General features: G+C 54.7%; 3 protein-coding genes across 6 annotated transcripts in view; 1 reads left to right on the top strand and 2 right to left on the bottom strand.

Annotated features, from left to right (window-relative positions):
* The window catches only part of DDX31 (DEAD-box helicase 31), a 96,831-nt gene extending 75,089 nt beyond the window's left edge, over positions 1-21,742 (top strand). For 2 of the 4 annotated variants that reach the window (XM_032165487.2, XM_032165486.2), the window contains one exon: positions 362-3,785. In XM_032165487.2, coding sequence (XP_032021378.1) covers positions 362-608 — 247 coding nt within the window. In that variant the 3' untranslated portion in view covers positions 609-3,785. Of the gene's footprint in view, positions 1-361; positions 3,786-20,655 lie in introns of those variants that run through there. The other 2 variants (XR_004249993.2, XM_058444915.1) reach the window with 2 other exon arrangements.
* BARHL1 (BarH like homeobox 1) lies at positions 5,222-13,498 on the bottom strand. Its single transcript, XM_032165491.2, has 3 exons — positions 12,310-13,498; positions 7,940-8,162; positions 5,222-6,250 (listed from the first exon to the last, which is right to left on the bottom strand). Exons 1-3 carry the CDS (start codon positions 12,773-12,775, stop codon positions 5,956-5,958), a joined length of 984 nt encoding a protein of 327 aa, XP_032021382.1. The 5' UTR covers positions 12,776-13,498; the 3' UTR covers positions 5,222-5,955.
* Positions 21,743-22,141: 399 nt separating the features above from the next.
* The window catches only part of CFAP77 (cilia and flagella associated protein 77), a 188,249-nt gene continuing 184,831 nt past the window's right edge, over positions 22,142-25,559 (bottom strand). Inside the window, exon 6 of the mRNA XM_032165485.2 lies at positions 22,142-23,081. Within this exon, the coding sequence (XP_032021376.2) occupies positions 22,959-23,081 (123 nt within the window). The 3' untranslated portion in view covers positions 22,142-22,958. The remainder of the gene's footprint in view (positions 23,082-25,559) is intronic.

Below are 25,559 nucleotides of genomic sequence, written 5' to 3'. Positions count from 1 at the left end.
TGTTGTTGAGTGTGACGGTGGGTTTTTCCCTGTCCTATGGCAAACCGCTGTATCATACACCTCATTTGCCATCAGAGCATGAGGGTGTATAGTTCTTTTTTCCCCATGAAAACAACACAGAACAAAGCCTCGCTTTTAAAAATGCCATGATATTTTGCCACCGTTATGAAAATCTGTCAGCGCCGTATCTAATCTTCTGGTGCATAGAATATCAAAACAAGTACCATTGAAGGGATTGTACTTCTGTTAATACAAAAATGTCAGCTTCACAGTCTCAGAAGCAGCTGCTATCAGCCTCTTTCCAAATGGGAAAGAAAAATAATAAAGTTTCTTTTCCCTCTCTGCTGTTACTGTTCTTCAGACCTGACCTTCATAAGAAGACCCAGAGTAAACACAGCCTCGCTGAAATCCTGCGTTCGGAATACTCAAGCGGCATGGAGGCCGACGTCGCCAAGGTCAAAAAGCAAAACGCACCTGGAGAGCCTGGTGGCAGGCCCCTGCTGCACAGTCTGCAGCCAACACCCTGCTTTGGCCGTGGGAAAACATTAAAATGGAGAAAAACCCAAAAAGGTTTACAGCGGGACAGCCAGACTTCCCAGAAAGTTTAAAATCTCTCTGGGTCTTTGAGTGGATTCTGGAAGCCTCTGTGGCAGTGGATTGATGTCCTGTTCTTGTCGGAGGAGGCTTGTGAAAAATAACTGCTGCCTTTGCCTGAATACTACATCCCCAAGAATCAGAGGGGCCACAGCCCTTCTCCTCCGTGGGAGGCCCTGGAGCCTGATAGAAATCAGTGGTGTAGGGCACCGTAGAGACTAGCCAGCTCCCGACGGAAGGGGTCTGTGTCTTGTATTGATCCCATCAGTGCCCGGCACTCCCTTCACCCAGGTGCTGACGTGCCGGGGTTGAGCTGGCACTCCGGGACGTGATGTAAGAACGTCCTGCACGTCAGCCTGGAACGGGGTTGATTGCTGCCGTTAACTGTGTTCTGAAGTTTCACAGCTTGACTTCAGCCTACCTATCAGTGCATACATTGGCATCAATTTTGTGAATTAGGGTGTTAAAAACTGGAAATGAATTTGTACAAAAAGAGAAGAAAATGTATTTATCACTAATTATTTTCTTAATGTAGGAATGTACCGTTAAAAAAGACCAAAAGTTTTTGGTCTGGATCAAAAAATACGAACGTGTTTTCAGGCTCATGGTCCCTCTTATTTTCTTCTGGAAACACGAGATTGCATTTACATGCGTTGCTCCCTCTTTCATGTCCACTGAAAACTCACTCTCTCAGGGCTAATTGATTTACTGTTGGCTTTTTATTATTTGCCTTTGAAGTCAAAAGGCACCAGTAGCCCAAGCTTTTTTTCCCCATCGAATCCTGTCTTGTCTTCAAGAAAGGTCTGGGGGTCTTTGTATTGTGACCCAGGCCACGGCTGCCTGCCGCCGCCCCTGCATCGTGTTTTCTGGGAGGTTTGAAAGAGGCCCCCTAGAGCATATTGATTTCCCAATAAATGTAATATTTGGGCACTTGCAGGGGGGTCCAGAAGAGAAAGGGTTGGAGGCCTCCACACCTGTGGGCACCACTCCTGTCCTCTCCCCTGTGTCTTGCCTTCTCAGTTTCCTTCTCCTCTGCAGTGACTGTGCCGCCCTCTGTGGTTTCCCCCGGACCAGTGTTGAGGCACCACTTCAGTAGATCCCCCCAGATCCATGAAAGGTCTAGGTTGCCACGAGAGGGTGCTGAGAGTTGGCAAGGTGGGCCTTCCTGCAGGGACCACGGGGGGTCAGCATCCTCACCTCCATTCTAGACACAGGTGAATGTCAGTGGGCACCCACACCGGCAGTGACTGCAGTGTGAGGGCGAGAGGAGCCTAGTGAGACTGGACCCTCTGCAGGTGGAAAAATAGGACCTTCTCAGAGTTGGCTGTCACATACAAATTAACAGGGACTGTGGGTGCAGTTTCTAACAATAATAATTAAAAAACAACAACCCTGGGGCACATGTCAGCCTGGCTTTGGGCAAATCTGCCACCTTTCTTTTATTTCGATGTGTAATGGTTCACATGATTTGGATGAGAAAAGGAGGGATCAAACTTTTATAGACAAAACCCAGCTGTGTGAAAAACAGGATTAATGCCAGTGATTGGGGATGATCAAAGAGAAACCTTACTTTTTCTCCCCCTAGTACTCATTCCACTAAAGGGCGAATTGGCAGAGTTCTGCCTCCCTGGGGGGAAAGAGAAGTGCTAGAATCATGCAACGTGTGAGTGATGATAATTCCAAGATCAAAACTTACACACTTAATATGCTAACTCTTAAGGTGAGGGTTTCTTGCCATAGATGCTATGTGGGTCTGTTTCTAAGTAGAATCAATATATTACCCCAGTTAATAAAGAAACATGGATTTAGCAGATTTAAGGTTAATATTGTTTAAATTTAAATAACCTTAAAATAAATCTCTTTCTCTTTTATTATGGCTCTTGACAGATTATACATTTCAGGCATCAATTAGGCAAAGCTTTAGCCTAATTCCACTGTACATATTCTAATTTTTGTGTGTATGTTTAATCATGCCTCTTTTTAAAATTTCCCAAACTTACTCATGTCTCTATATCATAAGCCTGGTTCCCATATTTAGAGTCACACAGAATTTGGACATTTAATGGAATGTTGCAGCCCAAAAGCGTTTCCCCCAAGTGGGCTTGTAGAATGTTTTTTTGGAAACCAGAATATCCTCATGTTTGCCACAGCCTTAGCAGTTGACGGGCCTCGTTCTCAGGCACTGAAGGGCAGAGAGCCCTTGCTGAGAGATGAAGTCAGTGCTGATATGCAGACAGCCCCTTCCACTCTAGAGAAGCAACGAGCCAACCAAATCTCAGTAAAGGACTTTTTTTTTTTTTTTAACAAAGCCCAGTGGGTTATTTTGATCTTTTTCTTTTCCCCCTGGAGTGAAGGGAGGAGAACTTTAGGGAAGAGGGGAGTAAATGAGACCTTTCGGAGCAGGTATCTCCCAAACTGCCAGGGGCCTCCCCGCTTAGCCCTTCAGCCCTTCAGGCCACAGTCAGTGGACGCCATTAAAATCCGGGCATTGCTTCGTAGAGGCGCAAGTTGAAGGCTTTTCCACTGGAGAAGTTGCCCTGCTTGAAAAGGCTTCTTAACTGGTCTTGTTAAACCTCCCCCTTGACCATTAGACATTATCTCTTAATCTGCTCCACGCTAGGAAGAATCCGGAGCCAGGCCTGTCGGTGTGGGGGCAGTGGGGCACCCTGAAAATCAGCTCAGGTTCTCAACTTGCCCCAGTCCTCAATTTCCCTTGCGACCGAGGGCCAGCAGGGAGCTCTAAACTTCTTTTCAACTTTGTTGCCCCCTCCCTGTTGAGTCGGCGTTTATGAGGAGGGATGGGTCAGTGGCGGAGCGGGGAAAGATGGCTTCTCAGCCCTCTCCTATTGTCAGGCCTGTTGGGGTCCCACATTCATTCTTTTTTTCTTACATGAGAGCTCGCCCAACCTCAGGGTTGGGAACAGAAACCAATTTAGCCTTCTAAGTGGATGGAAGGCAGGAGCCCACCTCACTGCAAAGGTTGTGAAGTTATTATTACAGATGGGATGTGCAGGACAATTTAAAATATTCTAATTATAAACTTGTAGGGAAGCCTTGTTCTTCATTAATGTAAGATATGAAATCGCCTCTGAGGTACAAGGACAATTACATAGTTGAGAATGTGTCTGTGGTTTGCGCTGCCACTGTGTAAATGTAAGGGTAGTTGCTACCGTCTATCTCCTTCACTTTCACAAAATGAAAAGCACACCAGTGCAAGTTGTCCTTTGATAGATTTTTAATATGATTTTAAAGAGTTTTGTTTGGTCTCATTCTTATTCAATGAGATTAATTTAAAGCACTTATCCCCTGGGTTTAAGTCAATCCATGTAGGATTTGGGCAGGGTTTGTTGCATGGGGGGTTTTGTTTGCAGGAGGCTATGAGAGACTCCTTTCCCACTTCATTAACCCTGAGTTGGGGACAGTCTCTCCTCACCCCCACCAGAGCCAGAGCTGGGGATTTACCAGCCCCCATTCACATGCAAAAGAACTCCAAAGCCGAGGGGCTCCTTGACTTAATTAGCTGCTGTGCATTTTGCAAAATTAGAATAATACCCTCGCCATCCTAGGAAAGAAAGCTGCTGTGCGAGGGTGTTGGGGGGCAGGGAGGAAACAGTAGCGGAGCTGGCTGTGGGTCTGGTTTTCGAGAGGGGTTGTAGTCTGAACACAGCGCCCCCGTCTTCAGAGAAACCCTGCCCCCAACCTAGAGGGGCCACGGCTTGCCGGCCCCCAAAACTTCCCAGCGCTGAGGGTTAGCGAGCTGCAGGTGGTGTGTGGGAGGGGAGCACCTGCGCTCACCTCCCCAGAGAGGGAGCAGTCTCAGGTGACCGTGGCCCTTTGAACGTGAACTGGAAGCCTCGAGTCTGACTCGGGACTTAAACCCCTCTCCCCTGAGATGCTAGAGCTGCGGTCTGGGGCAGCCAGAAGAGATGGGGCAGACGCTGGGATTTGGCTCCCCTCTGGGTCTCATTTCCAACCTCCTCCCGGGGTAAAGGGGAGGTGAGGAGATGTGGGAGTGGGGGTTTACCCGATGTGGCGTCTGGTTCGCAGCGAAGGCGCGCGGAGTCCTGCGTGGTGCGGGAGGCCCGGAGGCCGGGGCCGCCTTGGCGCCCGCGAGCGTCGGGAGCCCGAGCGCGGCCGGACGCTGGGCGGAGGGTGGGAGTGATGGGGGGAGCAGCCTCGGAGCCCATCTGTCGGCCCGCGCCCGGCGGGCCGGTCACCAGCTGCCGGGGCCCTTGTCGCGGCCAGATGAGTCGGCTCGGCGAGGGCCCCGCAGCCCGGCCCGCAGCCGACCGAGGCCCCGCGCTGACCCCCGCCGGTTCCGGCACGGACCCCCGCCCTGGCCCTCGGGACCGTCTGGGAGCCGCGAGGAACCAGATGGAGACAGAGGAGGAGGAGGGGAAAAACGGGCTGGTCTCGCTGTAGAGATGGGAAGACTGAGGCCAGGGAGGGGAGACCCCAGCCCCAGCGAGTCCCGTCGGGGCCCCCGCGCAAGTCCACAGCACCGGGGAAGAGAAGGGGGACAAAAAAATGTTTCGTTATTGAGGATGGAAGGAAACCGAGTCCCCAGGAGAGGGATGGGAGAGGGATTGAGTGCGGACCGAGCGACGGGAGCGCGGACAGGCGCCTGGTCATTTGTAAGAAGTTTTTTATTTCGACATTTAAAAAAGAGAGAACCCGAGAGGCCTGGCTGCCCCCGGACCGGGGCTGAGGCTGGGGGCTGGGGTCGGGGTGGGTGGGCAAGCCCCCTCGGCCCCTTCCTGCCCCGCCTGGGAGTGGGGAGGGCACAGGCCACAGACTCACTAATCCACGGACACGGTCACGGGCTCATGGGTCACGAATAAATAACTTCATATACACTTTGCACACGGTATGTACAGCTCAGCCGCTGGCCTAGGCGCTCGAGGGGTAGGGAGACGGGGCTCCGCACTCCCCTTCTCTCCCTGGCAGGGGCGCGGGAAGAGGGGCTGTTCTCCACCTGGAGCATAGAAGGGGCGTGGGAGAGAGCGAAGCCTGGGAATCAGCCGCACCCGCTCCTGGGGAGAAAGGGGCGCCTAGGGGAGCCGGCAGAGGCTGGGGGTGGGGAGAGGGCAGAGACGCGTATGTACACCCGGCGGGTGGGGATGGCTCCCGGACAGAGCGGCCGCGAGAGAGGACGCCGAGGGGGGCTGGGGAGACGCAGTCCGGGGTCCGGGCCTCAGTGGACTTGGCATTTGGTCCTTCGGGGGGCACTGGGCTGGGGCGCCAGGGAGGGCCGGGCAGGGCCCCCTCCCGGGAAAGGGCGTCCAGCCCGCGCCCTCAGAAAGGCCGGCAGAAGGGGCCACGCCGAGCCCGCGGGAGGAGGCCCCGGAGCCGGCGGGCGCCTCACCGAGGCTGCGCGGCGCGCGGGAGGACGCCGGCCAGCGGGGGCAGCGGCGGGGGCGGCTCGCTGGCGCCCTGGAGTCCATGGATGAGGATGCGGGGCACCAGAGGTCTCTGGAGAGCAGGCGGCGGCGCGCTGGGGCCGCGGTACAGGTAGAGTGCCGCGCCGGGGTCCAGGTTGGAAACCAGACTCTGCGGGTAGAAATAAGGCGACGGGAACATCCGCTGGAGCGCTGAGTAATTGCCTGCCTCCGCCAGCAGCTCCAACCCGACGGCCGTCTGTCGCTTCCATTTAGTCCTGGGGACCGAAATAAACGCGTATGGCGGGATCAGGGCTAGGGCATCCAGCGACCCCAGCCCCTCCCCACTGCTTGGCCCAGAGAGCCTGCAGGGAGGCCAAGAGGGATCGTACTCATTTGTTAATAAATAAGCGAGTGCCAGGCACCATCGCACGCCTTACATGCATCCTCTCCTTTTATCTTCCACCGGCCTTCCGTGGCTCTTACCCCATTTTACAGAGAGGAAAACTGAGGTCTGGGCCGGTTTTCAAAAAGGAGCCCGGGTTTTAAGCCCTGCTGTCTGACCCCAAAGCCCAGCTCTAACTGCGCCTTACCCTGCCCAGGAGATCGCAGAACGAACCCTTGGAGCTGGGTAGGGGGGCTCCTCCCTGCACCTGCCTCTTTATGAAGGTGGGATCCCCCTGGAGAGGTCTGAGGGGATGGGGGGGTGCTCTGGTCAGGGAAGGGAATGCGACTGATTTCTCTGCAGGCTGGCTGGACTGCAAGCTAGCAGAAGCGAGCAGGCCTGAAATGGCAACCGGAGAGGACGCGCTCCCGGCTCGCACGCCCTGCCGGCTGGAGCAGGCTGCACATGCCATCCTCCAGAGCTCGCACTGCGAGCCCTGCGGACTGTCTGGCCTCAAAGTCCAGAGGCCTTGGCCAGCCAGCGGCCTGGGGTTTGGAGAAGGCAGGCCTGGACCCTAGGCTCACCTGCCAGGTGAGGCTAGGCGGACCAGCCAGGGTCCCACTAAGGTGGGCTCAGCCACACCAGCCCTGTTTCCCTCCCTGAATTATTCATCATCATCATAATTGTGTAATTACTGTAACAGGCCTTAATTATTGATGCCCGGAGCAGTAATCAGTATTTATTATTAATGGGGCGATGTGTTCTGAGGCTTGTTTATGAAAAGCACCATTCCTGCCTCTGCTAAGAGCATGCGAGTGACTGTGGGGCTGAGTGTGAGTGCGTGTGTGACTGCAAGTTGTTTCGATGTGTGTGTCAGTGTGTCGCTATTTGGGTTGAGTGTGTGGATGCCCGTGTGTTTTGTACATGTGCATCTAAGTCTGGTGAGTGTGTTCGGGAGGGAAATTAGGAAACAGGTTCAAGTCCAGTGCCTCAACACCAACATCCCAGTCACCCTGTCCCCAAGGAACAAGGGCTTGGCCAGTTCCCCCCCCCCCCCCCCCCCCCAGGTTTTGGGACCAGAAAGGCTGGGGAGGCCTGAAGAGCCTCACAGAAACTGAGGCCCCTGTGGCAGCTGCCCGGTCTGGGCCAGGTTTCAACACCCCAAGGGCCACTGCCTGGCTGTCCTCTTCACAGGCTTCCTGGGCATCAAGACTGTCACCCCTCCAAGGGCCTGGGGCTTCCAAGACCCAGGCTGGTTCAGGTGGGGGCTCCAGGCAGACCTCCCCCCACTCTGGCTGATCTAGGGCAGGACTTGGATCTTCAGTGGCCTATGTGTCTGTCCACCCATCCGGGGGAGGGCTGACTGGACGCTGGACACCAAGTCTAGTCTCATCTCTGTCCCTCACTGTGGGGATTTTGGGCAAGGCCTTCTCCCCTTAGGGACTCAGTTGCCACTTTTACAGAATAGGGGAGGCTCTGGGGCCCTCCCTTAGCACCAACCTGTAGACTCCCGGCACCCTCCAGGAGCTGTGCGGAAAAGGGAAGTTCCCTTTCTGCCTCTACCCCGGCAGCTGGGCCTCACCTGCGGTTCTGGTACCAGGTCTTGACCTGCGTGTCGGTGAGGTTGAGCGAGGCGGCGAGCTCCATGCGGTCCTGCACGCTCAGGTACTTCTGCCGCTCGAAGCTGCGCTCCAGCTGCGCCAGCTGATGGTCGGTGAAGGCCGTGCGCGCCTTGCGTGGCTTTTTCAGGCGCACCGGGGGACTGTCCCTGGAGCTGGAGATCTCGCGGTCACCCTCCTCCTTCACTGCGGACACAGCGGCATGTCAGGGCCCGGCCTCGCAGCTGCTGCCGGTGCCCTCCCGCTCCTGCCCGTGGCGTTTGTGTAACCTCGGCTTCCGACCGCAGTGGTTCCGCGACACCCAAGCTCGCGGGGGCTGCTCTCAGACGGGACCTCTGGGGCAAGGGGGAGGAACAGGGAAGGGAACAGGACAAGAACCCTGAGGGGAACAGGACGGCGGGGGAGCGCCCGAGGCCGAGAATCCCCGGGCAGCTCCGGGGAGAAAGAACCCGAAGCTGGCGAGAACTCCAGTCCCTGCGCCGCGCTCGGCGCTCTGCCCGCGCTCCCTGGAGGGATAAACGGAGCCGCGACGATGGAACCGGACCCAGCCTGCCAGAGTAGGGGAGGGGACCCAGGGTTTCTGGCGGAGTGAGCTCCGCGTCTGGGCCCCAATTTCTCCGGCTGCGTCCGCGACAGGAAGGGAGGAAGCTGAAGGCTGGGGCCTGGGGAAAGAAACCTGCGTGGAGGGACAAAAACCCGCTCTCCCCGGAGCCACTCTTTGTCCTGAAGGACAGATCATTGTGCCCCGCCTGGCGTTGCCCCTATATGGAAACGAATTCGTAGTAGTCATTTCTCCCGACACTCGCTACCTACATAGGGCACTGCGCGGAAGGCGCCGGGTCTGCGAGCGCCTAGCACTTGGAGAAATAAGCGACTCTGCCACTCGCTTGCCCCTTGGGCGCAGCGCACATTGCCCAGGTCTGTGTTTCGTTGTCATTGCATTGCCCAGTAACGATGGCTCCTGCTACACCTGCGTGGCATCTTGTGTTTACACCCCACGGTCGAGACAGAATTGCACCGGGGGCCCAGCTCCTGAGGTCGAAGGATAGACCTGGCACAGGTAGTTTCTTTATCCCAGACACTTTCGTTCTGCTTGGACTGCACAGAAAACACTTAATCGAACAAGCTCAATGCTCACCCTCCTTCTCCCTCTAAAGCGATTCTATAACCAACTAGACCACTTCCCCAAAATTGGCGGCGCAGATTGGGGCTTTCCCCCAACCTACTCCCTTTTTTCTCTGTTTGCTTTTATGGTGGAGTTTCATTGTGCGTGGCGTTTGCAGTGACGGGGTTCAGCTGAATGCAAGGTGATTTCTCTCTGTAGGAAACAATAATCCGGTTAATTGAGCCACTAGGGATCGAGACTTTTCAACTGAAAAGGCAGCGCTTCGCTGCAAGGAGGGCCTGGTATCCAGCCTGGTGAGCCAGGAGAGCGCAGAGGAGAAACGGCAGCCAGCTAAGGCTTTCCACCTGCCTCCTCCAGGCTGGCACCAGGCTCTCCCTGCCCTGTGGGCTCCCCATATTTGGGCATGGCCACCGTCAGGGGAAGGGGATGTGTTGGCATCGGGGGACTTGAGTTCTGTCTGTGCAGACAGATAGTTTAAATAAGTTTGAGGAAACGATCGTCCAGATCTCAAACTTGATATGGTAGAACTCTTACTTTTTGACCAAATTGCCTGGGCTACTTAATGAAAATCCCTCGCTTCTCAGGGACGAGGTCTGCGTTGGAGATCGGGAGGTGTTGAGTTTGTGATGTTGGGAAGAATGGGTTAGCTACTGGGGCTTTTCTTCTGTTCCCCCTCCAGCGTGGGCTGGAGCCTTTGAATGCAGGTTCTGTGCCTGCTCTGCCTTGATCTCCTCCTGGATAGGCTCAGCCCAGGGGGTACTGGCTTCCCAGACTCTGGTTCTAGAGGCTACATCTCAGTGTCCCCGAGTTCCAGGCCCATTCACCGACCCTGCCTTCTGGGAACAAAACTCTGGTTTGGGTTCTCCCTGGACCTTGGATCCAGCCGCTAGTGTCGCCGACCGCCTTACTTCAAAGCCGAGTTTTGGCTTCTTTAAATATTATCAAATAAATATTGTTTGAAGAGCCTTTGATAGCAGAAACTTGGGATGAGGCTGACCTTCCCCTATGCCCTCCTTGGAGGAAATGACTCAGCTTGGAAGGTGGCTGCAGAGTAGACCAGCTTAAATGCTCCACGGACTGGCTCACAGTGTCTGTTTCTCAGCTCTGAAAAAGTCCCCTCCACATTTGAGAAACGCTCCAGACAAGGCCTCGCTGCCTGGCCCTGCTCCTTTTTTCACTAGGGGCAAAGGCAGCAACACCTGGGGTGGGGGTTGGGCAAGACCTTCTACCCCCTTCGCTCCAAACCTATTTAAGCGATATGTAGACAGCCGGCCCTCGTCACCTCCCGATCAGATATCCTCAGAGACAGGAGAAGAAAATTGATATTCTAATTATCTTAAACGAAACATGTTCTCAAAATCCTTCCTGGGGGCAAAGAAATAAAAAGAGGCAAGGGCCTAACTGTGTCACCATCGCCAGTTCCAGCCATTAGCATGGGCGGTGGAAGATTCGTGCTCTTTGCTCTAACTAAAGCGGGGCCGTTCTAGTTGCAAATGGTAAATAATAACGTGATGTTATGAATATATATTTACATTGACTTCCCCCTTCTTCCTCCTCTCCCTTCTCCATGCCAGTCTCTCTCCAGCGCAAGTTTTCTTTGCCTCTCTAAACAGGCCCCCCGGGGGGAGGAGCAAGGGCCACTGGGCCCAGGTGCCGGCCTGTGGGCACCCGCATGCCTCTGGATCTCCTCCTGGCCGCTCCGTTAAACCTGCCTACTTTCCAGGCATGGTCGGCACAGCCTGGCTGAAGGAGGCTTGGCCATTTGTGTGGGGGAAAGCAAGAAAATGGGATGTGCAGTCGGACTGATGAATTTCGGTTTGGAGTCAGGACATATCCACAAACGAATTCTTGGTTGGGAGGAGAGTATTAAATGAGCCTTCCTAAAATTTTGGGAAGACTTGGTCCAAATAGGGACCAGGAGATATGGCGCTGGGGGTGGGGTGGGGGTGTTGGGGTAGGGGGCAAGACAATAAAGAAGTTGCCCTTACAGGGAAATTTTGTCTCTTGAAAAGATTTCTGGGAATCAGTTATGTGCTTGAAAGAGCTCTGAACAGCCTCTGCCCGCTCCCAGTATTCTGCTAGATGGGGACGTGGGGCTGTCTCCCATGAAGCCCTCATACTCCTCTTCACCTTCTGCCCCTTGACTTCTTCTTCCTTAGAAAGACCTTTGTGCCTCTGACTTTGAAAAACAGCTAAAGTCAAGGTAGTGGCTGGGGGTCAGAAACAAAATTAGGGAATTCTTTTTTTTCTTCTTCCCTTTCCCTCCCTCCCTCCCTCCCTCCCTCCCTCCCTCCCTCACTTCCTTCCTTCCTTCCTTCCTTCCTTCCTTCCTTCCTTCCCTCCTTCTTTCTCCCTTTCCTTTTAACCCTGATCTCATCTCCTTGGTTAAGATGGGATGAAAATGGAACAAACAACAACAAAGATTCATAGAGGTAAAAAGAAAAGTGGAGGGGCAACAACCCCAGTGTAGCGGGAGAAAACGCTGGTTACTCAGGAATCCCTGGAACTTGCATAAAGCCTGGAGTTAATTGCTCAAGGCACTTAAAATCAAATTCAATGAGAGCCCTTGGGGGGTGGGTACAGGGTACTGCCCTCTCCGCTAGCCCCCTGACCTGCTCCCAGGCAGCTTCCTGGCTGAGGTTTCTGCTTTGAAGTGAGTGCCTCTTTTCATGACTCGCAGAACCCGGATCACACTGGGCCCACTGGGAGGAAAAGCCCTGTTTCTCTTTCTGTCTGGAAATGTAGATTAAAAGGCAGAAAATTCTGACTGTTCTCAGGGCTCCAGCTGAAATTTTTCTGCTATATTTTCACTCTATAAAGCAGAACTCTTTGAGTCTTCCATTGCTTCTGCACAGTTTCTTCCTAGAGAGCCACTGGCCTGATTGGGACCTGCTCCTGTCCACCAGCACTGCTGGAAGGGCAGGGGTCCCAGTCGAAGTTAAGAAAGTTTGCTTTGTGCATTTTGGGGAAATCTCCCCTCGGGCACACAGTATCCCTCCCCTGCCCACACTGTCTCCACCAGACTCTTTGTTACTCAAAGGCATAACCACAGGCCTGGCTGAAATGTTCTGGGGAGAACCACTGCTCAACCTGAGCCCTGGGGGAGCCCCAGGTGAGCGAGTGCTTGTCCCGACACGTGTACTCCTTTTAAATGTCAGTTTTTAGATACATAGCATCCCCCCAAGTTTTCACCTCCTGCTTTCTTACCTTTATACTCAGAGTCCGATGAGGCGTTGCTGCCACTTTTGTCCAGCTTGTCTCTAAAGTCCTCCCCGGCCTTAGCCGCAAGGCGGCCCCCAGGCTCAGGGGCTGCCGGCTGCCCGCTGCTAGAGTAGGGTGCACAGGCCGCGAGTGGTTTGCAGTCGGCAAGGATGTCCCTGATCAGAAAGGAGGAGGTGACGGTGCGCGACTGGGCCGGGGCTGAGAGCTGCCCGGGCTGCAGGTGGGAGTCCAAACCTGGGCCGGATGCCCCGCCAGGCCGTGGGGTGCCCGTCTCCAGACAGTCCCTTCCTGGAGAGGCTGGCGAAGAGCAGTCGCTGCTGCTCTCTGAACGTGGACTCAGCTCCAGGGGTGAACGGCAGTCCCCGAGCAAGGGGTCCCCCTTGGGAAGGGCGGGGCTGCCCGCGCGGTGGGAGAGAATGGAGTCGATCCCAAAGCCATTGGAGCCTTCCATAGCCAAGCTGCGACCTGTCCTCCCCAAAAGCTCCCCACCCACCCCCAACCCCAGCCGCCGCTGCCCCTGCCCCTAGCTGCGGGCTGGCATGGGGAAGGCGGGCAGGGAGCCTGCGGGCACCTTGGACGGAGTTCAGCCTTGGGGGAGCCCGGGAGCTCTGGGCCAACCTCCTCTGCGCATTAGATCCAAAAGGGCTCAGTGCGTCTTCTGCAGCATCGCGCCGAGCCGCCGAGTCGAGGGGGGGTGGTGGGAGTGTCAGGGAGGAATGGGAGGGAGGGCGCGCCAAGTTGGGGAGAGCAAAGGGGGAGACGGACGGCCCGAGGACCCCCTTGGCACAGAAGAAACGCGAGGATGTTGGAATCTAAATAAAGAATGGCGTTTTAAAAATCCAAACCGCACGCTTCTTCCAGGCAAGTGGTGGCTGAGGGTGGCCAGGTCAGCACCGCGGATAGCTGCGGGCCCGGGCCGCGCTAGCAGCGGGCGGAAAGGAGCGCACCTGGCGGCATCAGCACCGCGGAGAGCGGCGGCGGCTGCCCGCGGCTCATGACGCTCCACCTGGCCGGGGAGGTCCTCTCTCCGCGCCCTCGCCGCTCCGGGGGCCCGTCAGCACCGTGGACAGCGCCTCCCGGCTCCTCGGCGGCAGCTCTCTGCCGGTCCGCGCGCGCCTTCTCCTCCCCCCCTTCCTTTAAAAAATGAACTTGTGTCACTTTTACTTTGGGTCTGGGGTTTTTTTTTTGTTTCTTTTTTTTCGTTGTGTTGTGTGTGTTTTTTTTTTAAGGGGACTCGCCCACGTGTCCCCGGAGTGATGACGCTGATTGGCTCTGGCCGATTTTGGGGGTGATGTCACGGCTCGGCAAGCCGCTGCCCGATTCCCTTTCAGTTTGATTAAAAGAGACACTGAATTAATTACAGCACAGACCCAACTGTTTACCGGCGATTTCCACACGGTTTGCTTTCATTAGGCCGGTGACGAAGCTCCTAATGAGGGTGATTAGCCAAGGGGGGTACGGCTGGAGGGGAGGGGGCCGAGCCGACTGCCGCTGCGGTGGGCTGGGATGTGCGCTGGGCTTTTTTTTTTTTTTTTTTTTTTTAGCGTTCCCCGACCCTTTCCCACAGTTATTCAAATTATTCGTCGGCAGGTCTGTCGTAGATCCTTTTTCTTCCCCCGTTTTTCTTCCTCCAGCAGCAGAAAGGGACTAAACCCAGCGGAGAAAGAAGTGTGGTGTGTGTGTGTGTGTGTGCGCGCGCGCGCGTCGAGAACCCCTTTTCTAGTGTGGGGAAGAAAATTCAAGTTATGTTGTTTGCGGCATTTCTGTTGGCCTCTCGGTGTTTCCCATGTAGGACAATCTGCAGTTCTGTCTCTCTGGCCTCTTGGGACCCTGTGGGCCTGGCGGGGGTGGGGAAAGCCAGGTGTCTTCCCTGGAAGTGACGAGACCGATGGCTTCACTTCAGGGCAAGGTTGGAGGACTTGGGAAGATCTTGTCTGGGGCGTTAGGGAGACCTCGAGAAATCCGTGTGGCTCAAGGGAGGCAGCTCAAGGGACAAAGAAGGCAGTAACCCGCCCACCCCCCGCTGATGGCCTCTCCCATGGGCACCTCCTGGGGGGCCGGTGCTGTTGTACCTCTGAACAGGACCCAGGCAAGAGCTTCCGAGTGCGAGTGTGGACGCCTGCTAACGGCTTCTTACTCCACGCAGAGCCAGAGCGCGTCCAGGAATGCATTTTCAAGGCAACCCTGGAAACGTGGCCTTTTCATTGTGAATCATGCGCCCCTTCGCCCTTCCCACCCCGTCACGGGCTCCAGTCCAGCGCCTTTCTAGGGTCAGCCCCCGGCGTTGGGGCCCAGGACCGCGGGCAGATCCGAAGTGTGTCCCGGGCTTGGATCCTCTCTGCACAGCCCCAGGGATCGCAACCCGGGTCTGCGGCGGAAAGGGCGGACACAGCGGAGCCCAAACGCCTTCATCGAGGCGGGACGGGTCAGAGGCGTCCTTTTACCCCCCGCAGGCTCGGGAAGCCAGGCCTTTCCAGCCCGGCCCGCACGCCCCTGCCACCACCCCCAGCCCCCAGTAAACTATCCCGGCTCCTACGTCGGGCAAATCGTGAGGCACCCGCATGCCCTCCAAACGCAAAATTCTCCCGGGGGCAGCCTGGCGTGGTCGGGAGGAGCAAAAACGTTCTCCTCCCTCGGGCTAGGTCAGCGGTGGCCCCGCGCCCGGCTCCCGGCGCTCTCCCCCTGTGCCCGCCGGCAGATTGGAAGCGGCCCCGCCGCCGGCCGGGCTGGGGGTGAGGACGGGCGGCTCCCGGGGGACAGTGGCCCGGCTCGGCTGCAAGCTGTCGGGGAGGCGGGAGGGCGGGGGCCCAGGCTCTGGATCGGCGGCGGCCGCTGCAATGGGCACCTCCCGCGGCGGGCCGGGCCGGCAGCTCATTTCAGTTTGGTGGATGGGGAGGGAGCCATAAATCACGAGGAGAGCCGGCTGCCCTGGCTCTTCCAGGCCAGTCCCCAGCCTGGCCTTGCTCCTGCTCTGGGCGTCTCTGGAGACCTCACTTCCCTCCCCATCACCCACTCCTCCCCTGTTTCCCAGGCCTGCGCCCGCATCGCCTGAAGAATCTCATCTTCCTCGGAGCACCGAGATCCTCACTTAGATCGACGGCGAGCCCCCTCCACCCCACAACCCGCCTGTTAGCCACGGCGATGCCCCTGGCCAAGCATCCGCGGGACCGCCTGGTCCCCAGAGCGTCCGCATCCTCCTCTGTCCTCCTGTGCCCCGGGCAGGTCCCGAGCCGCCCCTCCCCAGGGCGACAAGCAGCTGGCAACGCTGGCATTTGGCTCTTGGGTTGGGGGTTTGGATCCCGGACCCAGCGAAAGCGAAGCTTGGGAGCGAGGGGAGCTGCGATCAATTGAGAGCGGCCGGGAGTGAGGGTGGCTCCAACCTCTCCCGGTGGGAAAGAACAGCAAAGCCGGACCTCCTGCCGCCTCAGCCGGTTTTGCCGGGCTTCTTGGAGCCCAAGAATATTAGCGGGTTGTCAGTACACTATCATTAGTATTGAGTTACCGCCGTCTATTATCATCTAAAATGTGCTGTGCGATTTATTTCGTTTGAAATTTACTCTAGGATTTAGCCCTCTCTCAATAACATCGTTTTATTCTGATCTGGGGATTTCCAGCTCCATGCAGGTACCTCCTCCTCTGATTTTCCCATTATCGGTGTGGGTCTTGCATCTCACCCTGTCCACTGCGGAAGAGATTTTTGGGCGCTCACCTGAGCTCTCGTTTAGCTGGGAATTTACTCAGCGTCCAGAGGGCCCTGAGTCCACCCTACTTTTCCACCTTTGGGAAAGAGGCTTGGTTGGTCGCGTGGGGTATCAGGGCTTCCAGGTCCAAAGGAGCTGAGGGTGAGCCTCGGCAATATGCCCAACTTCTCTGAGCCCCTGTTCACACAGCAGGAGGCAGGCCCCTCTCCCCAGCCCCAGGTCCCACCCTCAGCAATTCTTGGCCCCCTCCCCAAGGGCCTGGCAGGGGTGCATTGGGGGCCTCAAAAAAAAAATTAGTGTGATGAAGGTGCATCAAGGGCCGGGGTCCCCAGGATCATTCAGTCTTAACCAAGAGCCAGAACTGCCACCCCAGTGTCCAAGTTCTGTGTTCTCTATGCTGTCTTTTCAGGACCCCAACTCCTCCCATCCCCCAGCTTCCCACTTCGTCTTGAAATCTCTTGCTTCCAATTCCAGTCCTTGCCTGCCCAGTCCTTTGGTGTTGCTTTCTTTTAGACCTTTAGCCTCTTGATGGACTCAGAGCCCTAGCAGGTCCAAGACCTCCCACCCACACCCACAGAGCTGACCACAGTTGCTCTTCTCCAGGGACAGGGCAGGCAGGTGCATGAAGAAGCCCCCAGAAGGCTCTGGCGCTGCCCACACTCTGGACAACCCATCTCTCTTGCCCAGACCTCGGCTTTCCCTTGGGTACAAAGGCATTAACATCGGAACATGGCAGTGAGAGACGAGGGTGGGAGGGTCTCTCTGCGCATTCAGAAGCCACCTGGCTGTAGAATCCATGTCCTTCTTCACTACCTGGGGCTCTTGGCTTGGGTTTGGCTTTGGGTAAGGAATGACTTGGGTGAGCCTGAGACCCTGGCTAGGTCATGGCTCTTAGCAACTTTCTCCTAGCCCCACCTCCTTCTCCACGTAACACCTCTCAGCCCTGGAGCTAGTGAATGGGCTGTTTCTGCTGGTTTTGCTCACCGAGGTCCCCAGGCAGAGTCACACAGAGCAATCTGCCCAAAGCTTTTTGAGAATGATCCCAAAGTGGTCTTTCCTCCTTTATGAATGGTGGCTTAAATGCAGGGCTCCTACTAGAGCTGTTCAAGCTTCTGAATAGCTGGGTCTAGTGGTAGCATATGGGCTGGGGGTGTTGAGGACACACTCAGAATTGGTCAGACTTGAGTTCAAATTCTCTAGACTCTAGAATCCAGGGCTGGGACTAAGGTAAAGGAGATGAGGCAGGTCACATAAGATGTTATTTAAAATGTTGATATTTTACCCATCATGAATTTTTACATTTTGATTTTTAAAATGTATTAAAATATCATTGGTTTTGGTTCCTGATTTTTGGCACCTCTTAGATTTTGCCCCTTATGTGAGTGCCTCGCCCGTCTCATCCTAGTCCAGGATGCACTCTGTGACCTTCAGTAAATCGCTGTCTTTCTTTTTTTAAAGCAAGTCACTTTCTGAGCTGTTTTTTCTTCCAGCTGTAAGGTGGGGATATTGTTGCCCTCTTCACGTGGTTCGTATGAGGAATCTTGGCACTTGGCTGCAGGCTTGAAGAATAGCAATTATGTAATTCATAGTACAACTGCTGTTAATAATAGCTAGAACCTTTTTCCTCTGGCAGGTTTGAGCCCTCAGGCTTGTCTCCTCAACCCTCTCTAGAAAAGTCAGCACCCACCTTTACCCAGGGTCTTCCTACCAAAACCAGTTTTTAAGGTGAAGTGAGCAGAGGATTCGAATGATACAGGCCAGGCCTGGGTGCCATCTCTCTGCTCTGCAAACAGTTGAGTTGGACAAGGATTTGGGCAATTTGTGGGCTTCAAGGTCATGCCATTTTTATGTGTTTTTTGTTGTTGTTGTTGTTGTTTGTTTTAGCTTAAAACCTCATAGAGCTCCTGAAACCAGGAAAAGAATGTATTTTTCCTTTTCCTCTTTTTATCCTTCCCTCTCTCCCTCCCTCCCTTCCTTCCTTTCTCCTCTCCTCCCTCCTTCCCTTCCTTCCTCTCTTCCTCCCCTCCTCCCTTTCTCCCTTCCTTCCCATTGGCTCCTCCTCCCTCCCTTCCTGCCCCTTCCCTCCCTTTCTTCCTTCCTCTCTTCCTCTCTCTTCTCCCTCTCACCCTCCTTTTCTTCCTGTTTCCCTCCCCACTCCCTCCCTCCCTGTTTCTTCTTTCCTTTCTTCTTCCCTCCCTTTTTCTCTCCCTCCATTCTTTCCTTCTTCCTTCTCTCCATTCTTTCCTTCTTCCTTCCCTTCCTCTCTCCATCCCTCCCCTCCCCTTCCTTCCTTCCTTCCTTCCTTCCTTCCTTCCTTCCTTCCTAGCATACCCTCCATCCTGTGCATCATGCCAGATATTGGTGAGTCATGGAGAGTGAGACAGAGCTGACCCACATGAATGGAGCCCACAGAATGCATTAGTGCCCATGGATCTAAATCTCCTTCATAGATAATCTCCAATTGTAGATTCGAGTTTATAAGTTACCTGCATTCAATTCTAGGAACCTGCATAAAAAGCCAACCTAGTTTTATTTTTCCTTAATGATGATTTTAAGCATCAAACCGTTTCCCAAGTAAAAATAAGTACAGCAAAAAGAATGATTGGGTTCATATGGATAAATGCAAGAGAAGGTGCTTGGTTGGAGACACAGACCTGTCTGGCTGCCATTGGGGGCGCACCTCAGCAGCTAGGCTGGGATCAGCTTGCTGCTGCAGAGACGTGCCTTCCCTGGACTTCTAAATCTGTGGTTTAGTTGGGGCACTGGGATAGATGAATTAAAAGCCAAACCAACTCTGTGTGGATCCAGGGTCCTCCCTGGGGACTAGAATTGGATCTGTGGCCTATGAGCAGTGCTTCCAGGAGCCCCCGGCTAGGCAGGCAGCAGACATGGCTGGCCTCATGGTAGCTCATGGCTACCATTCCTCCACAACAGTGAGACTCCAGAACCACCTTCTTTCTTCTGGCCAAAGAAATTGTTAATTGTATGGTTATATCTTAGAGAGAGAGACAGAATGAATGAAGTTTGGGCTCTAAAAATCTGGCCATGGACTGAAGCCAGTAGGGGTCAGTGTGGGAGGAGAGCTGGACCTTTCATCCTGGAAGTCAGTCCTGCCCCTGTATGGATGCTAAGTAGCTCTACCACCCTTTGTCTTCTCCTGGATGTTCCAAGGGGGACCTCCTGGCCCTGTCTGCAGTCCCTTGCTGGGAAGTAGATCACTTCCCTCCTGCCCAGTGGCAGCCACCATAGGAGTCAAGAGCTGAACCTCAACAGCACCAGAACTAGAGTTCAAGAACAAATCAGAAAAAAAAAAAAAAAAAAAAATGCAAGGGAGACAGATCCAAGGAGTGGGAGCCTCTTTAGTTAAGATTTTGTGCAATCGGTATCTCAGCCTGCCATTTCTTCTCAAGAAATGGTGGTGGGTGAAGACTCTGCCTCATCTCCAGGTGTCCTTAAGCCTGTCCATCTTCGTGAGTCCTCTTCCCAACAGCTCCATCTCCACGCTCTGGCACCTAGTCCTGCACTTGCCCCGTCCACCTTGCCAGGTGCACATAAGCCTCCCTCTCACCTTGGAGGGGACTTCAGAGAATTTCAAGCAGGCCAGGTGAGGGCCCAGACCAGCTGCCTCCCTAGGCCTGTGGAAACAGTGCCTGTGGACCTCTTTGGTTAAACCTCCTATGAGGTGTTGCCAAGAAGGTCAACCAGGAGGTAGAATGTTCCTAAATGCCAACCAGTGAGGAAATTAGCCAAAACGGAGGCACAAAGTCATACCTCCAGCGACACTCACGCTCACCCGGCATCTGTTGGTGTGTGATTGGGAGGACTTGGGTTGGAAAGCTAGGCTATCCCCATTTCCATCCATCTTTCATTGGGAAGGGGTTTTGGGGGGCAGTCTCTGGAACGTGTCGTGGACGTCACTGGCCTGGGAGAGTTCACTGCCCTGGCTTCTTGAGTGGACTCAGGCTTCCACTTTCCACCTATGAAGCTGAGGAAATGGCAGTGGAGGGAGATGAACAAGATGATGCCCAAGGCCCTTCCAGGCTGGACGCTGTGGGGACTCTATCCGGGTCATAAAGGGCAGGTAGTTGCCCCAGCCAGGGTCAGCTCAGGTGAGGACAGGGGTTTGGCCGAGGTGACAGGATACTCAAGAAGGTAGAATCAGGCCAGAATCAGACTCTGGGCTTTGTGCAGTCACAGATAATCAATGAGGCGGGAAGAACCAGGCTTGGTGGGGGAAGGACGCCAGGAGAGAGGGAAGGGCCGGGGATCTCCACCGCCTCTGACTCAGACTCGCCAGCGGGTGGCGCTGTAGGACAAGGAGCTGAGGGTCTCTCCAGTGAGCGCTGCTTCTTGCCTGGGCTGAGAGCACCCAGAGGACTCCAGAGAGTACCCAGGGTGATGCTCCCAGGGCATCTGCCGCAGCCCTAGCGGGTCCCACAGCAAATGGGGCAAGGAGTGATTGGAGAAACAAAAGAGATTTCCTAGCTGAGCCTGTCCTGCCTGCCTCGGCCCAGGTCCTGGGGAAAAGCAGGCCTGGGAGGTCATCTCTCTCTGTTGCCACAGTGGGGCCAATTTTGGGTTCTTCGGGAAACTCTTCTGCCTCCTGATGTGCCCCCTCCCCTTTCCGTAGAGGATTTCAGCGCGAAAGAGTGGCCTCGATTCAAAATATACTTCAGCTTCTGGATGTATCTGGATGAAAGCCCTATGTCCCCGTGAGCGTCCTGGCCTGCCCAGTCCCGCAGTCACTCACAGGGCTCTGGTCGATGCCTCTGCAGTGTCCTTCAGTGGTAAGAAAAAAAAAAAATTCATATTAATCTATTGCTTAAAAGTGCCAGTTCCTGTGCTAATCACATCGTACACATTCTTTAATGGTCACCTAATTTAGCTTGAAGACACGGTCTGTGATGTGTGGGGTCCTGTCTCTGAGATGAGGCACAGAGAGGATAGGACCGTTGCTCAAGATTACACGGAAATTGCTGGGCAGAGCTGGGCTTCACACTCTTCTGCGGTACGGCCTGCTACCGCTTGCTCAGGGCCAGCCCACTCAGACTCTGCCTGCTTGGGAGATTGGAGGGATGAAGGAAAATGAGTATTGAAGACTTTTGGCTTCCACAGCTGGGTAGATAGATAGTGGTCTCACTTATGAGATAGGAAAGACAGAGGGAGAAGTAAGTTTGGCAGGAAAAAAAATCAAGTGTCTGCCTTGGCCATGGTGGTTAACAATGAATGCCAGACACTCAAGGGGAGACGCTGAGTGGGCAGTTGGATGAATGAGTCTGGGGGCTGGGCGTGGTGGCTCATGCCTGTTATTCCAGCACTTTGGGAGGCTGAGGTGGGTGGATCACCTGAGGTCAGGAGTTTGAGACCAGCCTGCCCAACATGGTAAACCCCATCTCTACTAAAAATACAAAAATTAGCTGGGCATGGTGGCATGCGCCTGTAATCCCAGCTACTCAGGAGGCTGAGGCAGGAGAATTGTTTGAACCTGGTAGGCGGAGGCTGCAATGAGCTGAGATTGCACCATGCACTCCAACCTGGGCGACAGAGCGAGAGTCCATCTCAAAAAATAAATTAATTAAAATAAAATAAAAAGAGTCTGGGGTTCCCAGGTTGAAGATCAACATTAAGAAATCCTGGGCTGGGGCCAGGTGCAGTGGTTCACGCCTGTAATCCCAGCACTTCAGGAGGCTGAGGCGGGCGGATCACGAGGTCAGGAGATCGAGACCATCCTGGCTAACATGGTGAAACCCCGTCTCTGCTAAAAATACTTAAAAAATTAGCCGGGCCTGGTGGCAGGCACCTGTAGTCCCAGCTACTCTGGAGGCTGAGGCAGGAGAATGGCGTGAACCCAGGAGGTGGAGCTTGCAGTGAGCCGAGATCGCACCACTGCACTCCAGCCTGGGCGACAGAGTGAGACTGTGTCTCAAAAAAAAAAAAAAAAAAAAATCCTTAGATTAGAAATGATATTTAAAACTTGAAAATTTGCCTCCTCAAAAAAGGTGTGGCTGGAATGTTTTGGAGGTTAGCTTACCTTGAGAGGTCTCTATGTGGCATCACCCTCATTTGATGGCTCCGAGGCTGGTTTGCTCACTGGTTTTCAAATGAAGACACAAAAAGAGGATGACAAATAGCATTTTTAATTTAAAATAGATCAGCATAAAATTTGCAGAGAGAAGCCAAAGAACACATGGAAAGACCAAGTGAGGAAGTGCCCAGGAATTCGGCTGAGAAGCTCAGCAGCCTGTGTTCGGCAGTCTACCCCCTGACCCGGAAGGCTCTCTTTTTCCAGAGGGGGTTGACCTTCCAGAGTCAGTCCTGGGGGAGGAGTCCATCTTGGCCTGCTTGATTGACGGCGCCCCAGCACTGAGGAGGCGGGGGCAGGCTTGAGTAATGAACCATTGGCTCTTCCTGCTGTCAGAGGTCCCAGAGAGATAATACTGCCGTGATGAGACATCAGGCATCCCAAAAAGAGCAATTAAAACTCATGTTTGGAATAGAAAATGAGGGCTTTCAAAGCACGTCACTGTCATGCTTTCTGCAGCAAATACACAGGTCGTTCTTAACACTTAATGGGCAGAGCCATGGAATCGACCCTTAGCCTGGAGTCTAAAAAATTGTCTTGTAATTTGGGCTTGTCTTGGCAGGTGAGGGCTTGAGAAGAGGCAAGATGAGCCTGCCCTAGGAGGAGAAGGAGGAGGAAGAGGAGGAGGAGGCCTCAGGTAGAGGGTCACTGGGGCTAAGTGGAGACTAATGTTGGCTAACCTAAAAGCGGGGACTTTTACCAAAAACAATTAACCTAAGACTTGAATCTGAGCTCCTTGAAGCAGAACCTGCATAAAAATGGGGGAATGTCAGGGTTGGGGCAAGATAGGGAGTCCTTCTGGGAATTTTTCACTATGTCAAGATGGCTTCTTGTGGCAGGGGAGGGAGGGGCTAGGGGTGGGTGTAGTTGCCCATCCGCAGGGTCCCCTGGCGCACGGCACACTCTTCCTGGTGGGCTTTGAATGCTCTCTGGCGATCGGCCTCAGTGGGGAACGTATCAAGGTGGCGGCCCACCTGTGGATAGAAGGGAAGAGTGGGTGGGTGAGGGGAGGCTTCGGTGTAGCTCATTCTAGTTGCTCCCCTTGCCTGCCCCCTACTTCAATCTTAGAGTAATGATAAAAATAGCTGTAAGAGGGAGGAAGTCACAGCAAGTGCTGTGAGCCTCCTGGTGCTGAGCCACGAGGCAGAGAGCAGGGGCTGCCTGGGGGAACTCTTCGTCCTTCTGTCCCGCTCCTTGCTGGGGAAGACGCAGGCAGAACAAAAGTCGCCAGGCCATGACCAGACAACCGTGCAATGGGACCTAGTAGCCAGTGTCCTTCACACACTACTTTTCCACCATTAAAAACCCCAAACAAGCCACCCTCTCCAAGGGGGTCCTCCTGACCCCGTCTGCACTCCCTTGATGGGAATTAGATCACTTCCCTCCTGCCCGGTGGCAGCCACCATAGGAGTCAAGAGCTGAACCTCAACATCACCAGAACCAGAGCTCAAGAATACATCAGAAAAACAAACAAACAAAAAATGCAAGGGAGACAGATTCAAGGAGTGGGAGCCTCTTCAGTTAAGATTTTGTGCAATCGGTATCTCAGCCTGCCATTTCTTCTCAAGAAATGGTGGTGGGTGAAGACCCCGCCTCGCCTCCTGGTGTCCGCTGTGTCTGTTACATCACCTCCAAGTGCCACAAAATCCATCCCATTAACTGAGCACAACATCCTCCTGCCTCGGCATTTCTCCTTTGGGATAACCTAAGGGCGGCACAGGGTGGAAAGGGTTTGGGCTCACGTGGTCATTCCTGCATCTGGGCTTCTATCCATCTGTTAATTCATGAAATGCATGTTTATTGAACACAACTCTGTCTCAGATGTGGGGGATACGGCAGTAAACCAGAGAGACTCGGCTCTACCCTCATGGAGCTTTTAATCTAGAGGGAGAGCAGACGTCCAGCAGTAACTACACAGCTATTTCATTACAATGGACAGAGGGCTGGGGAGTGCGCAGTGAGAACAAATTGGGCAGGTCCTGGGGAAGAGATGCGTACAGAGGGTCTCGAAGGATGGGTTGGGATTCCAGGGCAAAGGGGGTAGCGTGCATGCTGGCTCTGGGGAACAAGAGAGCTCAAATTTGTGAGGGGATGCAGTGGCTGGGTAGAGGGTGGGCAGGGCAGGTTCTGTTTGGATTTGCAGGAGCAGCCAAAGGCTCTGCAGTGGGTTCAGGATAAAGCAGGACCCATGCCTGGGACAGCCACAGGGTGCTTGTCAAGAATCCAGGCCAGGCCGGGCGCGATGGCTCACGCTTGTAATCCCAGCACTTTGGGAGGCCGAGGCGGGCGGATCACGAGGTCAGGAGATCGAGGCCATCCTGGCTAACACAGTGAAACCCCGTCTCTACTGAAAAATCCAAAAATTAGCCGGGTGTGGTGGCGGGCGCCTGTAGTCCCAGCTACTGGGGAGGCTGAGGCAGGAGAATGGCGTGAACCCGGGAGGCGGAGCTTGCAGTGAGCTGAGATTGCGCCACTGCACTCCAGCCTGGGCAACAGAGCAAGACTCCGTCAAAAAAAAAAAGAATCCAGGCCAGGGTTGACCACCCTGGAGTGGTTAGCTAAGCCCACAGCGCTGCAGGTTAGGGTGAAGAAAGGTGATAGAAGAAGAAAAATGTGGGCAGAAAGGATGAAATATTAAAAGGGGACAGAAGGGCCCTTCCTTCCTTCTTTCTTTCTTGTTTCCTCTTTCTTTCTTTTCTTTTCTTTCTTTTTCTCTTTCTTTCTCTCTCTCTCTTTCTTTCCTTTCTCTTCTCTTTTCTTTTCTTTTCTTTCCTTTTTTCTTCCCTCTCTGGCCCAGGCTGCAATCTAGTTGGATCGCTGCAGACTCCCTGCCTCCGGCTCCCCTGATTCTCCTGCCCCGCCCCGCGAGCTGCGTGGGATTGCCCGCGCACGCCACCACCGCTGCCTGCTTTTTCTCCTTTGGCTGGAGGCGCGGTTTCACCATGCTGGCTAGGCTGGTCTGCAGCTCCTGACCCCGAGTGCTCTGCCCGCCTCAGCCTCCCGAGGTGCTGGGACTGCAGATGGAGTCTCGCTCACTCGGTGCTCGGTGTACCCTGGGCTGGAGTGCGGTGGCGTGGTCTTGGCTCGCTGCAGCCTCCGCCTCCCAGCTGCCTGCCTTGGCCTCCCAGGGTGCTGGGATTGCAGCCCCTTGCCCAGCCGCCGTCCCGTCTGGGAGATGGGGAGCGTCTCTGCTCGGCTGCCCCTCTGCCCAGCCGACCCCTCTGGGAAGTGAGGAGCGCCTCTGCCTGGCCACCCCATCCGGGAAGAAGAGAGGAGTGCCTCTGCCCGGCCGCCCCATCCGGGAAGAAGAGAGGAGTGCCTCTGCCCGGCCGCCCCGTCTGGGAAGAAGTGAGGATCGCCTCTGCCCGCCCGCCCCATCTCGGAAGTGAGGAGCGCCTCTGCCCGGCCGCCCCGTCTCGGAAGTGAGGAGCGCCTCTGCCCGGCCACCCCGT

This window comes from Hylobates moloch, unplaced genomic scaffold, assembly GCF_009828535.3.
Source record: "Hylobates moloch isolate HMO894 unplaced genomic scaffold, HMol_V3 SCAFFOLD_10, whole genome shotgun sequence".
In the NCBI taxonomy this organism is placed as follows: domain Eukaryota; kingdom Metazoa; phylum Chordata; class Mammalia; order Primates; family Hylobatidae; genus Hylobates; species Hylobates moloch.
This window is presented reverse-complemented; position numbering and strand designations above follow the sequence as displayed.

Coding starts and splice junctions, on each gene's coding strand:
- BARHL1 (XM_032165491.2), bottom strand. CDS start 12,775: ATGGAAGGCTCCAATGGCTTTGGGATCGACTCCATTCTCTCCCACCGC. Junction 8,163..12,309: donor ATCGGACTCTGAGTATAAAG/GTAAGAAAGCAG, acceptor CTGTGTCCGCAG/TGAAGGAGGAGGGTGACCGC. Junction 6,251..7,939: donor ACCTGGTACCAGAACCGCAG/GTGAGGCCCAGC, acceptor TTCGGTCCCCAG/GACTAAATGGAAGCGACAGA.